Below are 19,361 nucleotides of genomic sequence, written 5' to 3' on the forward strand. Positions count from 1 at the left end.
ACATGAGGCATGTCTAAGTTATGGTTCTAAATAGGGAAAAAGATCAGACCTCTAGCAGTATTGGCCAGCCAAGAATACATATGCGCATTATAATGAGGTACAAGATGTGACATCTTAAGGTCTAATATCCTATCAAAATTGGAGGGTATAGAACTTGTGGTTACTGAAATATGCATATATATGTATAATCAAGGTCAAAGGTCATCGAGGTCACATGACATTTTGAAAAAAAAAATTATATTGCTAATTAATCCCTATATGCCAAAAATCAGATCTCTAGCTCTATTCGCTTGCCCAGAATTAGATGTGTACATAATTAATGAGGTAGAGCGTGTGTTGTCATAAGGTCTCCCATCCTACTAAATACAAAGGACATAGCACATGTGGTTACTTATTTATTGACATAAACATATATTTTAGGTAAAAGGTCATCGAGGTCACATGACATTTGGTCAAAAAATTTCTCTCCTATAGTTATCCCTATATACCAAAATCAGACATCCAGCTCTATTGGCTCGCTCAGAATGAGATATGCGCATAATTATTGAGGTACAGTATGTGGCGTCATAAGGTGTCCAATCATACCAAACATGAAGGGTGTAGCACTTGTGGTTACCGAGTTATGGAAAAATATGTATATTTGAGGTCAAAGGTCACCGAGGTCACGTGACATTTTGTCAAAAAAAATGGTATTGCTAAGTATCCCTATATACCAAAAATCAGACCTCTAGCTCTATTGGCTCGCTCAAAATTAGATATGCGCATAATTAATGAGGTACAATATGTGGCGTCATAAGGTGTCCCATCATACCATACATGAAGGCTGTAGCACTTGTGGTTACTGAGTTATGGACAAATATGTATATTTGAGGTCAAAGGTCACCGAGGTCACGTGACATTTTGTCAAAAAAATTGTATTGCTAAGTTATCCCTATATACCAAAAATCAGACCTCTAGCTCTATTGGCTCGCTCAAAATTAGATATGCGCATAATTAATGAGTACAATATGTGGCGTCATAAGGTGTCCCATCATACCATACATGAAGGCTGTAGCACTTGTGGTTACTGAGTTATGGACAAATATGTATATTTGAGGTCAAAGGTCACCGAGGTCACGTGACATTTTGTCAAAAAAATTGTATTGCTAAGTTATCCCTATATACCAAAAATCAGACCTCTAGCTCTATTGGCTCGCTCAAAATTAGATATGTGCATAATTAATGAGGTACAATATGTGGCATCATAAGGTGTCCCATCATACCATATATGAAGGGTGGTAGCACTTGTGGTTACTGAGTTATGGACAAATATGTATATTTGAGATCAAAGGTCATCAAGGTCACATGACATTTTGTCAAAATATCCGAGATATCTGCGTGAACGGATGGACTCACGGATGGCGAACAGACGGACATGACCCAATCTATAAGCTCACTGGACTTCATCCGTGGGGACTAAAAATTGTGTCACTGCATCCTTTTTGCAATATGAATACGATGAGAAACTAAATTTTTATTTTTGTGGCCTTACACATGGGACTCTATGGAGATCTGCCTTATACATGGGAGTCTATGGACGTGTAAACTAAAAATATGCAAATTTCACCACGATTTGCCCAAATTTGGGAAAGGTCACTCCTATGCACTTCCATACCAAGTTTCAAATCAATCGGACTTGTGGTTTCAGAGCAGGAGATTTTTTGACCAAAAATGGGAGAAAATTACAAAAAAAATTCATGAAAAATAGCAAGTCCAAGATACTGACCCAAGATGTGCACAATCATTTCATGTCAGCCCAAAGTACTTACATGCTAATTTTTCATGTAATCTGCTCAGTGGTTATTGAGTTTTTTCAATTTTGACTGTTTTTACATTTTTTCACTTAATTTGCATATTTTTGGCAATGACAACTTCATTTGAACAAAATCTCATCTACAGCCCATCATCCATGTACACACCAAATATCAAGATGAAATGTACAGCGGTTTTGGAGTTTTTGATGTTGACGGACAGACATACAGACATACAGACATACAGACATACAGACACACAGACATACAGACATACAGACATACATACATACAGACATTTCCCTAGCCTATAAGAATAGCTTTCCATTGCCATATATACATAGGCTATGGGAGCTAAAAAAACAGTAGCAAAGTTTAGGGTATGTTTTGTAAAGACTGAATGACATTAACAACACCAAAACAAATGCCGTGTATGAGACTCTGTATTGTAATTATCTCAGCACTTCCTCATAAGTAAAATGAACTTATTGCAAAATGTCAAAAAAAAGCCACCGATCTTTTATGAACTCCAACTACAAACATTTCTTTAACTCTTTGACTTCCGCTTTCAGATTTGACACGTTACATAAACACTTTCACTCACCATCAACTTCTCTGTTCTAGAAACTAGGCAGTAGCTCATCAGTGCAAAGTAAGACACCAATTTCCCAACACCGTGGACATTTGAATCTGTGGAAACAAAATAAAGATGTAATGGGTACAGTATCAAGGTTATTTATCTAGCATAGGTGATGATGAACTCAGCTACATGAAGTATGCCATGGAAACTCAAGTTTTGAAGGACTACATGTCATCTGACAGACTCATCTGAAATTTCTGCTGATACCGATTAAAGTTTTACGACTAGACAAAAGGAATTCATCAACATGCACGTGAGAAGAGATCTGATGAATCTAAGTAAAAGGCTAACTTACCAACATACTGTCTAGCCCTGCAGAGCAGCCGTAGAAGTAAACCGTAAATTTGATGAAGTACACTCAGGGCATCAGCACTCATCTGAGATTAAAAAAGATGCAAATGTACATAGATGGGAGGGGGGGGAGAGAGAGAGAGAGAGAGAGAGAGAGAGAGAGAGAGAGAGAGAGAGAGAGAGAGAGAGAGGGGGGGGGGGTGGGCATTGTTAATCATTGATACATAACAGCCATTCATATTGTTAGAAGATTTCTGAAATTCCTTGCTAAAAGCTCTGCTGATTAGCATAGTTAACCTTTTTTTTCATTTCATTTCTTTTTTTTACGTCAAAAGTATTGTAATGATGTTCTATAACCAAAAACAAAGGAACTGCATAACTAAATGGTAAGACATCTAAGAAATGCAGAAAACACAGTTGATGAGACAGTACATAGCTGCTAACCTAAATGACTGTGTCACTTCATGTGACAAATGTTCAATTCTACATTTGATACAATTTTTGTTTACAGAATTCATTTCATCCTCTATAAACAGTTTCAGTCAGAAAATACATACTGGGCATGTTGATAATATTTGAAGGAGTTGACATTGGTTGACATGAAGACTCACTCTGAGTTCTTTCTGTGGACTGTGAATACTCCTGGCTGATCGGAATGCTTGTCTGAAATGGTTGTCAGGAACTAGGGATACTAGCAGGAACGCAGCAGCTGAAATGAAAAACACACCAGCGTTTGTCATCCATGTATTCTGAATGGGAACTCAAGTGGAGTTACTGACTTTGCTATATCAACATTTACAAAGGGATTCCATGCGGTGATTTGTGCACTTTACCATCTACATAGGTGTCATCCATCGAATGTTTCGGGTGAACGTTGAAGATTGAATTTGTTGGGTGAACATTCAATGTGTTGGGTGAAACTCTCAACAGTATACACACAGGTTGAGTGTTGGCAGTTGGTGATGAGTTGTCTAGATATCTTTATTGTCAAACACACCCTTGAAATGTTTCACTTCAACGAAATCTAGTACATTTAATGGCTTGATATTTAGGTATAAAACTGGGTTGCATGGACAGTGAGTAGACAACTTGTTTGATTTTCAGATAGAATTTTAGTTACGTTCATCAGCATGAACTCAAATACACACTTTGAATCACCACACATATCAACTTACAATTTCTAACTCTGGGATTGTTGTGTGCTATAAGGAAGTGTTCAACCCAGGTTTCAATGTTCTGTAAGACATAGGTGTGAGCTATCCTGTTACGAGGTGTCTGTGCAGCTAGCCAATCCAGACACTGCTGTGGACTACATTCTGCAACCTACCAATACAAACAGAAAGACATGACAATCTGTAAGAGGCTATACAATAGTGACCACTTGGCTGTTTTGACAGTGGACACAGTTCAGCATTCTGTCCAGTACAACATACCAATGATGTACTTGCGTTGTGACTTAAGAATATTTCACATTTTAAGTGTACATGTATTAATCTATACTGATATGAAAGAAATTTAAGGACAATGTTAATGAACTCAGAGTGTGCACAACTTTGTGAGGGCATACTGTCAACCAACCACATATCATTACAGTTTACAAGCAATGTGCCAATGTCCTCATTCAAAAGGGGTCTCCTCAGAAACATAACACAATTTTGCGCAGTTCAATTGTTAAGTATTCAGCAGGTATAAACATATTGCAAAAATTCACACATTGTGTTCAAAGACATGAAACTCTCAGAGGTTGACAAATATTATGACTTGAAAGCTGGGTACAATAAAGGCATACTCTTATGGAGGCATTACCTGTTTGCATTATTTTAGATCTTATTACATACACATATACATTTGAACACACCAAAACCATCTAAACACTTATGAACATTATATATTATAGCCTAAACATAGGACTATGTGCCCGAGGGTAGGTGACCATCTGCCCGACGTAAGGAGGGCAAATTGTCTCCTGCCCCAAGGGCACATAGTCCCTTGTTTGGGCTATAATGTTTTTATTACATGCCTCTCTTACACAGTTTTCACTCAAAATATTAAGGTTCATTGGCAAATGATAATCAAATGTTATATTTCAATCTTAGACAAAAATCCGTTAAAAATGGAACGATTTTCATCATCGAATGGTGCAATGATATATTCAAACTACTGTTATGCGGTTTATCAATTTTTTTCTGCAAATTTTTCAAATACCGGATTTCCTTTGCAAAACATGAAATTTTGACATTTTTACATCAAAAAGTTGTCAAGTTGAAAATAGTTCCGGTTCACTTTCAGTCAAATGATGACTATGCCGCCTGCAACGTCATCGACGATTTGTCATTGAATACTATGGAGCGCGCGATGTTCGATATACGAGGCATGTAATAAATATATACAGAAGCCTACGCAAACACTTTGACAAAAGCATAGAAATATCTTGGCAACTTAATAATTGAAGGTACAGTGACTGTTTTACTTTCGTTTTATTCTTCAAAATTTATTGAACAATACAATAAAACAGTCCTTGTACATAACTGGTAAAAAACACTGACCATACCAATTCAACATGAGAGTATCAACATACCTCCCATATTCTTTGTAGTACAAGGTGTGTAAATGGCGGCATGCCAGGTGGACCACCAACAATCTCTACAAGCATGGACAGTAACTTGAAGAATGGTTGTGCTGCCTGAAAAAGACAGACAGCATGGAACATCTTATTTGACACTGAATTTGCAGATTTCACAAACCATTTGTTTTAAATGCTGAGGATTATTAACAAGAACTGTCCTCATGGAGCAAGCAGGCATCTGGTTAGTAAGTTTTGATATATACCTATTTCCACTCTGTGAAACCATATATTTTGCTGTTTAAGATTTGACAGAGTTGGAGGAAAAAGTTTCATGGGTAAAATGTAGAGAAACGCTAAGTAACTGACTCATGATGTGCATCAAATTAAACAAGTGACATTTACTGAATGAATGTACACCTCTTTACAGAATACACACTATAAGCAATGAACATATTTTTTTGCCGGTTTGTTGATGGTAGGGATGAGTTTACTCACCTCAGCATTCATTTTGCCGATGGCTGTAAATATCATAGCAATAACCTGCAAAGAAACAATCAACCCCGGCAGTCAACCAACCGATGTTTAAATATCAGAAGATTGATGTCAGTTGTTATACTTAAATACCTTCAGAGAAGTCTACAGTACCCATGAACACTGTCTGAGGTAATCTCTGAAAGCATTCAATGTCATTATATTAAGACTTTCATCACTTCACGAAAGTCATCAAGTGAAAACATTACTGTTTGTAATTGTAGCTGATAAAATTTGAAAACATTTGACCAAAACCAATGATGTGACCATGAAAATTTACAAAAGAATAAGGAGCCTTAGGAGAAATCTCAAGAACTCTCTCCAGATGAGATGCTGCAATGAATGTTTTCTGCAAGATGAAATTTTGAGTGTAAATGGAAGATGCAGCACCTACTTTTCAATACTTTGTACTGATCAAAGTCCATTGACTCAAAATCGCTGAAAATTCACGCACTTTCAATGATTTTTCCATCAATTTTCAAAGACCATTTGAAGTCCAAAATAACATTTTCTAGGTAACAGTTTTACAATGTATCATTTTTAAACATCATTTTACACATCATTTTTATGATATCACGACATCTTGTCGAGTCATTTTTGAAAAACTGGGTGGATGATCACTTTTCTAGGACTTTCCAAGACTACATTCAATATTCATGGACTTTTCAGAAACATGCACAGCACCCCAACTAATCCACTGAAGCTAAATTTCTGAACTGTTGACTGAAGTTTAAGGTTTGACATCGGCTACAAAGAAGGACATATCCTAAAATGCTAAATATACATGAAAAACATTATGATTTTAAACTTCTTGGGGGAAAAATTTAACCCTTTACATTTCAATGTCTTACCTGTTCGGCCAATCTTTGATTGTACCTACACAAACTGAAAATCAAGTTGCAGGTCTGCCTAATGTTGATGCCGTCTCGAATTTGTTGGTTCAGAAACGGGAAACCCTGTTGCAATGACAAAAGTACAAAATAATATTTATCTCAGGCTTGATAAAAAGCTACAGTACTTCACAGAGTTGTAAAGACTTAAGGCTGAAAGAGATGCTTCAGAAAACCAGCATATTGAAAGTTACCATGCAACATAGACTTGAAATACAAACTAAAGTTGCAGATTTGCACTTATCTCTTCCTTTATTGTCTATGAGCCTACCAAAACTACCGGATTAATTTTTACACCATTCAGCAACAAATTTCAGATACAGCATGAGGGCAAAATGATGTGATTATCCAAAATCTTTTTGAGGAGCAATACCTTGCCCCCAGTGAGCAATGCGTAGTCACTTTGTGCTAGCATAAGTCTCTTCTCTTCTCTTGATGCTTCAACCAGTGTTGCAATCAAAGCAATCATCTTTTCCAGTGATGCTGGTCTGTACTTCTCTTCTGACAGCGCCACAACATCCTCCTCCTCTTCATCATCATCCTGATCATCATCAGATACTACCTCAACCTGGTGAACAAGGAAAAGGTCAAAGGTCAAATGTTATGAATGAATGACGAATATCATCATTCAATACAGTCTGAATGTGATGTGACTATTTAAAGCATAAAATGTTAAAATGAGTGAGTAATCCTTGTTGGAGTAATCCTTCCCGACAACAACATATCACAGTGGATTTGAAAGCTGATGTGATTGATAGTCATCTCACATGACTTGAGTAATTTAGTCACTACTTTTACCCACTTTTCCTATGAGCAGATCCACAATCATCAGTGATAACATTTGTTTGGGCAAAACAATGGTGGTGATAGGGTTTAACAATTAAAGCCAATATCAAGATTTCCATAGTAACAATGATCAAAGCTTCTAAATTGCGTTGAATGGAACATTTCAATAGTTTCACTAGTTTATGTTCACAAATACACAAGTTTACTGACAGGTGAGGAAAGCAGTTTGCATAATGTCGTTCATTCATGATTTCAATCAATGATGACAAGCAGATTACAGAATACTGAATTAAATCTCATTGCAAGTACATGTCTAAAAACACCATACAGTGAGACTCACAGAGAGTAAACCACTTACATAGTCAGGAGCCTTGGATCCAAGGTAAAAATTAGCCATTATGGTAATTGCTTCAATGGACAGTAAGAAATTGCACTGTGAAAGGAATGGAAGGGTGTTATACAGGTGTGTTCCATATTTGTTACAATTTTGAGGATTACAAAACACAGAAACAATTCATATGTCCAACATTCAGCCTTGCTTCCTTGGACGTATGTCTGTTACATTTATTGTTCATGAGTTTGCTCTTTTAAATTGAGGCTTTTCTGTCAGAGAATTGCCTAAAAACAAATTGATAACATTTCATTTGATTTTTAAAGTCGGAAAGTGGTTGTCTATAGCAATTTGATAATTTTCTCCAGTGCATTTAAACTCCAACATTCAATCACTGAAATACACAGCTTGGTGTTGTTAAACTTCAACATATTCATCACACTATCTAACTTTATCTGGAGAATGCCAAACAATGAAACTGGGTCATGTGTCAGGGAATTTTTGTGGACACAATCTCACCTCTGGTTCCCCCATCCTGGCAAAGTCATAGAGCAAAGAGAAATACTCTGTAAGATGTTTGATGTGGGGCTTAGCACCATGTTCAATCTGGAATAAGAGAAAGAATTAGTGTCAAGAAAGGAAAAATCCTGTTGCGCTGAAGTATATTTTCTAGTCCTGAAGTAAAAGCATATAAAATGCAATTTCAGCAAACTCAAAAGCTGTCAAAACCAGAGTTCAAACTTCATTAACCAAACTACTGACTGAACAAATTGTCAACTCATAATAGCGGCTCCTGTTTCAAGCAAATACACCCTAAAACCTTTGGTACAACTCTATACTCCTTTCTAGCATGGTGGTTGCACTTCATGAATGTCATCCATTCTATACATGTGTATGTATGCCAGTAGTTCAATGATCTTCCAAGTATTGGAAACTGTCACTGTTACAATTGAAGAATCTGTTCTCCACATTCATCTTCAACAGTTTGTAAAATGTCAGAAAATACTGATCAGAGGCTTACTATTGACAATAATCTCTTGATAAATCTTGTTACACAGGAAAAATTCCCAATTTCCTCGGGAGGAATTTCCATTTCTTCTTCTCTGCAGGAAACAAAACAAAATGTTCAGATTATTGAAAAATGTACAATTTAAGTTGATCTCTACATAGTTAGCATAGCAATTATAACGGATCAGGTTTACCTGTCATGGGTCAGCACTTCAACCTTGCCTTTGGTGTTGCGTATGTTTACTTTGTATGACTTTGTGACAATCTTTCCTTCAAAGAATCAACTTGACAGCGGGAAAATCAAAAGTATATGCTTTACATTTGAGACAAACGTCAGGACTGATGTCATAGATATCAGACCAAAGAGTGTCTGAGGAATGTCATTCCGCGTCATTGTATCCAAATTATCACTCTACTCATTACATAAAAAGTGTGCACTTCTAAAACCTTTGAACTGAAGACAGATAAATGACAGTTTGTAGTGCACAAATATAAACAATACAGAGATTGAAGACTTACTCATCAAGCATTGGATGTAAATATAAAGGAGCATGTCTTTCTCTCAGTTGTTGCATAACATGCACACACAGTCTCTGGAACATCTGTGGAAGATATAATTTGTAAGAATTCATCTGCATTTATGCTGCAAAGGTAATATTGAGAATTACTGGACAGATGGAATTCACTTCATTAACTAACACTGACTTCAGTTTGATAAGACAATGTAAGAAGTGAAAACATTTATCTTACCTGTCTTACAATCTGATTGGGACATTTGATAAGTATCTGCATTGGCCAGCAATCATCATTTGCCATGAAATCTAAAAACCACTGAAAAAAACATACACCAAGAATAAATAAACAGTGTCCATGGAAATGAGGAGATGAAATCCAAGAGTGTGAGGTCTAGGACCACCATGAAGATCTAGTAGTCCTCATGATTAGTGATTCCATACACCCGAATGAAATATAAGTAAACTTGATTGAGTGATTCCTGGATTTAAAATTGACACTAGGAACTCCCAATCAGTAATGAATTTTGTAAACTTGACAGGACAGTTCAGTGGTTTGACTTTTCACTGCCAACAACCGCCATCATCAGACAAAATCTGTTCTCATCAATATCAGTAAACTTATATCAAATGGATACTACATCTAGAATTTGTAGATATTTAGTTTTCTGAAATACATATGATAGTTTATGCAGCAATTTGGTACCATGTATACTGCAGAACCTACCTCACAAGCAAGAGCACATGTATTGAAGTGTTTTGTCATCAGCTCTATCCATTGTAGCATGGTGGGTTTCTCCTTGGCATGGATCAATGTTTCTAACACAAAAGTAGTGTTCAACTGAAAATGCAAATAAATACATAAACGTCGATATATCAAATAACAAAGATAAAATGTAATGTTTGAAACACACCTATGATTCGTCAGACATTGCGTTGTTTTAGCCCTTTTCCTGCCAAGTCAATATTTCACCATCAGGTCAAGGTGGTTAAAATAAATGAAACACAACATATTCCATATGGTGTATTTTAACATAATACTGTACATTTGAAAGCTGTTGAAACATAAATACTGTAAACTTGATTTTTTTGGACAAAAGATGCTATAACAGACCAAGCCAAGTGGGTGAAAATACGTCATGTTTTGGCTCAACACTGCTTTTTACTGACTGGGCTGATGGGGAAGTGATACTGTCTGGCAGGAAAAGGGTTATACTTCAGCTAAACTGACCTGTGCTGCCATCAACTGTACAAGGTTTGGTTCAGGCAAGGTGGTTGGAATAAAACTACACATACTCCACATAAAATTCACATAGGCATGGTCAAATATATTCTTGTCTTGCTGGAATTGCATGTTATCTTTCCATATCCACTGAAAGAGTAAGAATACAATCAAATTAAAGGTTGAAATGATATCATAACAACTTGTCATTCAGTCATTTCATTCCTCATGTAATTGCTGTATTTCTTTTGGTCAAGGACTGACACATCAAACTCAACAGTGAAGAAGTTTGGTCCACCGTTCGTTCCTCACTGTGGCAATTTCAATGAATATAGAATAACTGTACATTGTAGTGCATTGGTAAATTTCCTGCCTTTGGTAGCTCAGAATATGCAAATTTCATTCTAAAAAGACTTCTGATATCAATTCAATAAAGTAAACGTAACATTTTTACTTTCTCAGAGTTTGCAATCAACTCATTCCAGCGACATGAAATACCAGGATATGGGTCATGTAAGGGTCATCACTCTGGCAAAAGGTGACGACATAGATTTAGGAGAGTAGCATGAAAACGGCTTGAATTAAAACATTTTTAATAATTTCTTTGAATACTTAAAAATGATGCCTATGAAATTTGAACATTTGTTCTCGAAGCCAGGTTGCAGTGATTAACCTGTTATGCCAAGACTTGTATCACACCCACCTCTGCTAGATCTTTGGACAGTTCAAACTTTGGTACTGGCTTGTTCTTGGAGCTTTCATCCACTTCACATCGCTCATAGAATAACATGTATGCACTGTGAGTCTGGAAGTAAATCAGATGAGTGTAAAATATAGAATGCCACTCAGTTTCAAAAAGAAGCTCATCTACCATAGCAAATAACTAAACAAATGCTACAGAAGAACAATTTTGACAAATACAAGGGGTAAAGGTCCAGCATAGTTTGCGTTTTATGCACATACTATGAGAGTTTCAAAGAATCATGGTATTGTGATAATATCATCACACATACAAAACTAAGAATAAGTCTAGGTTTGATGACAATGATAGCTAGTGTACGATAGCCGTATACATGTTGTTGTAACTTTACTTACTTTCTCAAAGGAGAAATCCATGAACTTGTCAGTAACAGAATCATATGTCTTGGTCTGAAAAAGACAGAGCATTGCAGCACTATCAATAAATTTCTACAGAAACTCTTGCTCACTGACGGAAATTTAACATACCCATAAAACATTTTTGAGCAATCAGAATTCCTATGATGTGCCAAAAGTAATCTAAACTAGAAATGTTGAGTAATAGTAAATTGCAATGTGTCTATGGATATGAAATGACACATTGTACAAGGGCAGAAAAACCCTATGCTGTTCTCTGCACATCTACAGGTGACCAAACTTGGGAAATATTAGGAACTTGACATTTCAAATCTCAGAACTTCTCCAACATATATCACTGTATTTACTCCTATATAGGATTTCGACTGGCACAATTTCGATCTCGTCCTTGTAACAAAAGTTTGTGACAAACCCTTACTGTCATTTCTCCTCCAAAGCATTCTGATGCAATCTGTGTATGGTCGAATGGTTTGACTTCAGCGTCATTAAACATGTACCACTTGTCTGCTTTGCCTTCTTTGCGATGAATTCGATCTCGTATAAAGCTGTAGTAGTGACCGCCATCGGCAGTTCCTGTGTGGACTGTGACACCAATCAAATCATACATGTACTTGTTACAATCTTCTGTCAATCTCTCCTCGTTACCTGTGACAACAAAGGGAAATGGTTGGAAATATGCATTACTGAATGGGAGATAGTTTGAGTTTTTATGGGCAACAACATCTATGACTGTTACAGTAGTTCATGCAGGCCTTTATAGTAATATCAAAATTATTATACAACACAGATAATTTTTACCATGCCTCCTTCACTAAAGCAACAATACTGTCGACATTACTTTCTGTACAACAGACTCACTTTATTCTGTAGCACAGATTCTAACCAACATACTACTGCGCACTACTTTCAGACTGTAGATACCTCAGTACAACTTTGCGCAATCCTATGATCAAACATTGGAACTCACCTATACTGTTAGAAGATGGGATGTACCTGTACTACAAGACACAATAGGACTCACCCAAACTATCAAACAATGAGACATACCTGTACCATCAAACAATGAGACGTACCTGAACTATCAAACAATGAGACATACCTGTACTATCAGACATAAGGGCTTCCTCTGTGTAACCATACATATCCAGTTTAAAGGGAAATGAGAAATGAGTGTTGACTTTCTCTTTCATCATTGTAATCATGTTGAAGGTATACCTCATGGTGTTAAAGGACAGAATACGAGGTAACGTCTTGAAGCAGGCCCTAGAGTTTGTGAGATATGAAAATACACAGAAAAAGATTAGTATTGCTACAGCCAAGAACTATGATAGTTCTGTACATGATATCCAGTAAAGAGAAAGACTCATCTTTGTTTAAGTATCAGAAATATCGTATTCAACATAGGGGGACTGACAGGTGTGAAAACATCCAATCTATGGTCCATGGTCCAGAGCAATCAAAGTGTTTTACGGAGAGAAATGGGTTTACCATTAAACTAGTCCTGCAGACCAGTGAACACTAATGGACTTGTACATTATGCACACCTGGCAAAAACTACACTGTTAGAAGGTCTTTAGTACCAATCTGGAGACTACATGTACCTTCAACCAAATGCATTGGCTTATACAGTTTCTGATTTTGCCCAGGCACTTAGTATGCATTTATGTACATGTACATATATTCTTTACTTGTACATATTCAAAATGTCCAGAAGTTCTTAGATTTTCAGTGCTCAGGTGCATTGAAATTCTCATGTTATTTCCAAATCACAAAACATGCCTGACATTTTCTAGATGTAGGAAATACCTTTTCTCAGCCCTGACTTTCTTGCCGCACTGTGAACAAGTGTACATGTTATCACCTTCCAAGGTGTCCTTTACTGTGACTTCATCCAAAGATTCCTGAGAGAAGAGGTGGAAGGAGGGATGGAAAAGAGGGATAGTAGAAAAGATGTCAAATATGTGGTATTGAGTTTCAAGTTTGCTCAAGCTTTCCTCAAGGAAATTCTAAATAATTATCTTTTATAATTGTGAATAAAAATCTGGGTCAAAAAGGAAAGTTTGGGATGAAAGAAAAAAATTCCCTAAACTTAACTAATATTTGAAATTCAATGGGGATACCCTTTGTTCACACTGGGAAAAAAATCAAAATTTTGATTTTTTACAAAACAAAGATGGTTGTAAACATAATTTACTCCTTGGGTGTAAAAGTATATCCACAAGGGCAACAGACGAGATAATTATTGTAAAAAATTGAGTGTCCCAAAACTGCTCCTGCGCTGTCTTCTTTTCTACTGTGAAGTGGTGAAATAACTTACATGGAGATTTTTCATATCAGCAACTTGACATCTGACTGTGTAGAATTCTTCTAAGGTTCTGCTAACATGTGGACAGTCCTAAAAACAAATGCAATCATATTTATAGAAGTCATCATTTGTATATGAGAAACAGTAAGTCTTAGACATGTTATTGTCATTTTTTTCTGAGTTTAACTTTGGTATTCATATTTCACATTTTATTTAAAAATACTCGTTTTCTGCAATAGAGAATTCACTTACCAAGGACACTACATTGTTGGTTATAACTCCATGGAAGAGGCTCCTGACAACATCTTTCTGTGATTAGAAACACATAACAACATATTAATGAATATTCCCTGTGACAACTGGGAGGAATGACTATGTGGATTCAGTGATAATGTGTCATCAATGATGGATGAACACCAAACCAGGCGGGAAGTATGCAGGGGACTGAAATAACACAAGAAGTTTTTTCCAATAACAGTAAACTGGTCTAACAGGCTAAACAGCAACAATTATTGGCAAAAATTCATCAATCACATTGTCCTGGTACTTTTATATCAACATTTCTCATAACAATCATTTGTAACGCAGGTTCTACTACATGTAGTTCATTTTGACACCAGTCTTTTCATTTGACAGCAGATGTGCATAAACAGTACAGACTGGACTGTGAGCTGACCACCTGAGAACTTATTGCGAACGTCAAAATGAACCGGAGACCAACTTTGATAAGCCCCTATCAATTTCCCTCGCAATCTTCCAATATCCCTAGAAAAACACCTAAGTACTTCAGTCAGTAAACATACACTGCCCCTGCTGTGATATCTCCATTCGATCTCCCTGTGCATGCAAGCTTCTGCATGGATCAAACCATTTTGCGCCAGTTTACTACCGAAACTACAGCTATGGCTGTTTGATATCAGTGTATGCAACGAAGCTCATGGCATACTTGTTATATATTACAAAATAATGGGATGCTGGAGTTCCCGAGACAGTATCGTTACATGTTTCCCCAGTACTTTCTTGATACTTTGACCCTGCCCACCCCATCACCTAGATAGTATAGTCCATTACACAGTTACGTCCGCTATTGTTTATTGTCATTCATGGACCACAATGTTAGTTTTCATCCTCTGAACATGAAGTTTCTTAGTTTGAAGCAATTATCCTTTCATCTGTGAAGAGTTTTTACTGGTGACTATTACACTTTTCACTGCTATGTTGTTGTTTTCACAAGGTGCAGACTGCTTTTCCGTTCAGTCAATCATAGACAGTTTCTCTACACTCTACAGTCTATGAGTCAATAAAATGCTAGTTCACACGTGCACTATGCTGTTGATCGGCACATGACGTCCTCATGTCAAGTTTTGGGATTTTTTTGATGCTGAAATTTCACCAAAATGCCATTTCTGTATCCAGAGATTGTGTAATCAGTTTGATTTAAACCAGCGATATAAAACACTGTGTCAGATTGTCAGTTAATCTCGGAAATTTCGGCTGAGTTTTGCTGTCTTTTATCTATGGTTGTCAATCAGTATGTGCACTGCATTAGGGTCTGTATAGAGAGACCCTGATGTAATCAAGGTATGCCAGTTCATAAAATCGTGAGAATATTTTTTTCTCTGTCAACGTCGATTTGCCTTACAATGGATTTTTAGGCAAGAAAGAGCATCATAGAAAATGGTTGAATGCATCGCATGCTCAGCACTGTGAACAATGTCATAATGAAATGCTGGAGAACGGGGCATTTCCACGAGTAGAAGTTCACCGGCCGGCCGAGAGTCAAATCAGGGCCTCGCTCAGTACAACGACATTGTCTTTCACTAGATATACTGACTGGCTGTATCTCAGTTGTTCCCTGTGAATGTTTCTAATTTTACCGTGGAACTCAACTTGTACTTGAAACATTGCCATTGCCCATCCATGTGCTCTCACTCTGACATTTGTTTACTTTGCAAGCTCATGGAATTTGCTATTCAACGTTTGGGTAAAGTATGTCATGTGACATGACTGCATGCGGGAAATACTTCACGATAACAGGATCGACGCAAGTTACAGTGCAAAACGAGTTCTGTGAAAAATCGAGTTCGAAATTATTATTACAATTACAAGTCTTAAAATCGCATGTTTTATTTCATTTCTTGTCAACCACTTTGGGCTTCAAAATGCTTTCTTTCGGGAAAGGGAGCCAGAAATAGAAGGGAGATCAAATGGCGATTATACAGCAGGCGCCTTGTATGTTTATTGGCCTGTTTATCGGCAACACTAACCAAAGTACCTCGGTGTTTTCCAAGGGATATTTGAAGATTGCGAGGGAAATTGATAGGGGCTTATCAAAGTTGGTCTCTGGTTCATTTTGACCTTCGCAATAACAGTTACTGTATATCAACTCAAACAATATCTTGTCATTCATAAACATTTCATCTCCATCTCCAAACTTTGCTGAACCACATAAAACAATAGGTCAAAACACTGATAACTGTAATATGATACAGACCAAATCTTGAAAACATGCATGGCTTACCAAAGCTGGTGACATCTCTTCCATTTTGCTGATCAGATCGGTGAAGAACTCTGTCATATCTTTCTGTTCACCAGTGTTCAGAGGTTGTTTGTCCATGATGTAAACTTTACAAAAACTCCTTGGATTGTAAGCTTTGTGTTCACTCTCTTGTAAATATGCAAACATTTTCTGAAGCTCTCGAAGAATGCCGTGGTGTTTCATTTCTGGACCAGAAATCTGTTAAAGCAAAGATATGATGTAATTTAAAGACAGTACACTGTGTATGGATATTTCACTTCACATTACACCTGGCAAAATGAAGTAAATACTTATGTCCACAGGAAATGAAATGCAAATAATTTCAATTAATAATTCACACTGCCAAAAAGTTGGACAGGTATGTAAAAGTGCTGTATCATGACTGTAAATAAATAATATTCATTGTTATGACAGGACATTAACCACATCAAAGAAACATGGGTGGTAGCATCAGACATGTAACACTCATGCAGCTGCATTGCTGTATAATTCCTGCTCCAACAGTGCTGATACACTACTGCAGCATCAGTCATGTAACACTAGTGATGCAGCACAGCTGTAGCATTCCTGCACCAACAGTGCTGTTACAGTACTGCAGCATCAGTCATGTAACTAGTGATGCAGCACAGCTGTAGCATTCCTGCTCCAGCAGCGCTGTTAAAGTAAAGCAGCATCACCCATGGAACACTAGTGATGTACTGCTCCAGCAGCGCTGTTAAAGTACTGCAGCATAAGCTGCCATGTAACACTAGTAATGAAGCACAGCTGTAGCATTCCTGCTCCAACAGTGCTGCTACAGTACTGCAGCATCAGCCATGTAACACTAGTAATGAAGCACAGCTGTAGCACTCCTGCTCCAACAGTGCTGTTACAGTACTGCAGCATCAGCCATGTAATACTAGTAATGAAGCACAGCTGTAGCATTCCTGCTCCAACAGTGCTGTTACAGTACTGCAGCATCAGCCATGGAACACTAGTGATGCAGCACAGCTGTAGCATTCCTGCTCCAACAGTGCTGTTACAGTTCTGCAGCATAAGCCATGTTACACTAATGATGCTGCACAGCTGTAGCTGTAGCATTCCTGCTCCAGCAGTGCTGTTACAGTACTGCAGCATAAGCCATGTAACACTAGTGATGTACAGCACACCTGTAGCATTCCTGCTCCTACAGTGCTGTTACAGTACTGCAGGAGCAAAGCTGTAACAATAGTGTTGTAGAAGAGCTTTAAGTATCTCTGCTCCAACAGCTAATGTTTTTTTCTGTTCAATCGATGCTGTTATGTTTTCCAATTCAAATATCCTTTTGAACGCGTGATTGTCATAGGACGGAGCTTAGTCAAAAGAAAATCTCCAGTACCAATATCGTACAATTGTTGTTGCATGCGACAGTTTGATTAATTCTTTGGCTATCAATGATGCGGACAGCGCTTTGAAGGTTGGAAGGATTCTGCCATGGTCTGAACTGAACTGTATCTAGAAACTTTGGTAACAGTAACCCTGTTATTTTCAAGATCTGTCGATTTTATATTTATACCCAATGTCTGGTAAAATGAATGGTAAACACTGTAAAACTGATAAATTCACTTGCAGGGCTTGACAATTCCTACCGCCCGACGCTGGGACAAGTGAAATTTACGTTCGGGCAAGTCAAAAATAAAATCTGCTCGCCCGCCGGACAAGTTGTTTATACAACTTCTGGCGCAATCAACTGCGAACCTAAGTTGCGGTTTGTGCACGTGTCGCCCAATTTGCGTTGTCTTTCACACAAAATAAATGTCAATCACTGACTTTGTTTAGATACAATTGTGACGTTCTTCTGAGATTCACTTGCCGACTCACACAATGTTGCAATTCTTCGATGATCGACATGAAAGTGTTTTATCGTCCAATGAAAAAAGTCGCTAAAAATTTGGCGTAAACAGCATTTCTTTGTTGTATGCTGACTACTCCTCCCTAACAAATTAGGTAAAAAATTGCAAAACCCAATCATATTGCTTATCGGGGATCGACCGCGCAGTACTTCAAAATCATTTATGCGGCCACGCGAGGTAGACGAACATGTATTTTACGGTAATATTTCCACTAACGCAAACAAGGCATTGTGCATTTTTGCGAGCCAGAGCGTAATTTCCACTCCGCAGACCTACGCAAAAATCAAGCAAAGTTGTTGCCGTAAAGAGGCGTGTGCTTTACGACGATGGGCATTGTGTAACTCTGAGAAACGACGTTGTGATGATTTACGACGGCGCCACGAGGGCCAGCCTGAGTGGGATTGTCTGAGAATCGATGACTTGATGTGATGATGAGAACGATGTTTCTGACAAAAGATCTAAACAAGCGTTATGATGAGGAAAAACGCCGTAGATGTTATCTCCTGAAATGTAAAGCACAGTGGCCTTGGTAGAAATATGACGGTTCCAAAATGTTCTGTACGGCGTGTCTCAAATACCCCAGCACTGCCAAACCACTGGGAAAGCGAAATGCTTTTCTTGACGGATGCGACATGTTTCGCGTTGAATCGATAAGGTCTCACGAGTTTGGCAACCGCATTTGGACTGTTTGGCACATCACAGATGAGATCCTGACAGGGACAATGACTGTGGAAATTTTGTGGGTCCCGCTGAGCCCGATACGGTTTCACTTGCCAACATCCCGATCGCATGCACTCGCAATGCGTAAACTGAACGACGACGACCAGCGACGGAAACTGACCAATCTTTTTACGACAGCATTTATGCTTGCCAAACACAGAAAGCCAATGTATGATATGTACCTTCAATGTTAGCCCTGCGTACAGGTCTGTGTGTTCCCGGCGTTATACGGCCTCTTGTGGT

At 37.7% G+C, this 19,361-nt stretch overlaps 1 protein-coding gene across 4 annotated transcripts in view; it reads right to left on the bottom strand.

Moving 5' to 3' along the window:
- The window catches only part of LOC139148926 (ubiquitin carboxyl-terminal hydrolase 34-like), a 75,820-nt gene that overhangs the window by 12,457 nt on the left and 44,002 nt on the right, over positions 1 to 19,361 (bottom strand). For all 4 annotated transcript variants that reach the window (XM_070720381.1, XM_070720380.1, XM_070720383.1 and 1 more), the window contains 23 exons: positions 16,510 to 16,725; positions 14,241 to 14,297; positions 14,001 to 14,078; positions 13,490 to 13,584; positions 12,783 to 12,946; positions 12,102 to 12,328; positions 11,663 to 11,716; positions 11,271 to 11,372; positions 10,577 to 10,717; positions 10,073 to 10,186; positions 9,584 to 9,664; positions 9,353 to 9,435; positions 8,847 to 8,928; positions 8,345 to 8,431; positions 7,853 to 7,927; positions 7,082 to 7,276; positions 6,670 to 6,774; positions 5,783 to 5,827; positions 5,300 to 5,404; positions 3,897 to 4,044; positions 3,333 to 3,430; positions 2,726 to 2,807; positions 2,395 to 2,480 (listed from right to left, as the gene is read on the bottom strand). In XM_070720381.1, coding sequence (XP_070576482.1) covers positions 2,395 to 2,480; positions 2,726 to 2,807; positions 3,333 to 3,430; positions 3,897 to 4,044; positions 5,300 to 5,404; positions 5,783 to 5,827; positions 6,670 to 6,774; positions 7,082 to 7,276; positions 7,853 to 7,927; positions 8,345 to 8,431; positions 8,847 to 8,928; positions 9,353 to 9,435; positions 9,584 to 9,664; positions 10,073 to 10,186; positions 10,577 to 10,717; positions 11,271 to 11,372; positions 11,663 to 11,716; positions 12,102 to 12,328; positions 12,783 to 12,946; positions 13,490 to 13,584; positions 14,001 to 14,078; positions 14,241 to 14,297; positions 16,510 to 16,725 — 2,520 coding nt within the window. The remainder of the gene's footprint in view (positions 1 to 2,394; positions 2,481 to 2,725; positions 2,808 to 3,332; positions 3,431 to 3,896; positions 4,045 to 5,299; positions 5,405 to 5,782; positions 5,828 to 6,669; positions 6,775 to 7,081; positions 7,277 to 7,852; positions 7,928 to 8,344; positions 8,432 to 8,846; positions 8,929 to 9,352; positions 9,436 to 9,583; positions 9,665 to 10,072; positions 10,187 to 10,576; positions 10,718 to 11,270; positions 11,373 to 11,662; positions 11,717 to 12,101; positions 12,329 to 12,782; positions 12,947 to 13,489; positions 13,585 to 14,000; positions 14,079 to 14,240; positions 14,298 to 16,509; positions 16,726 to 19,361) is intronic.

The sequence above is a fragment of the Ptychodera flava genome, chromosome 14 (assembly GCF_041260155.1).
Source record: "Ptychodera flava strain L36383 chromosome 14, AS_Pfla_20210202, whole genome shotgun sequence".
Classification (NCBI taxonomy): domain Eukaryota; kingdom Metazoa; phylum Hemichordata; class Enteropneusta; family Ptychoderidae; genus Ptychodera; species Ptychodera flava.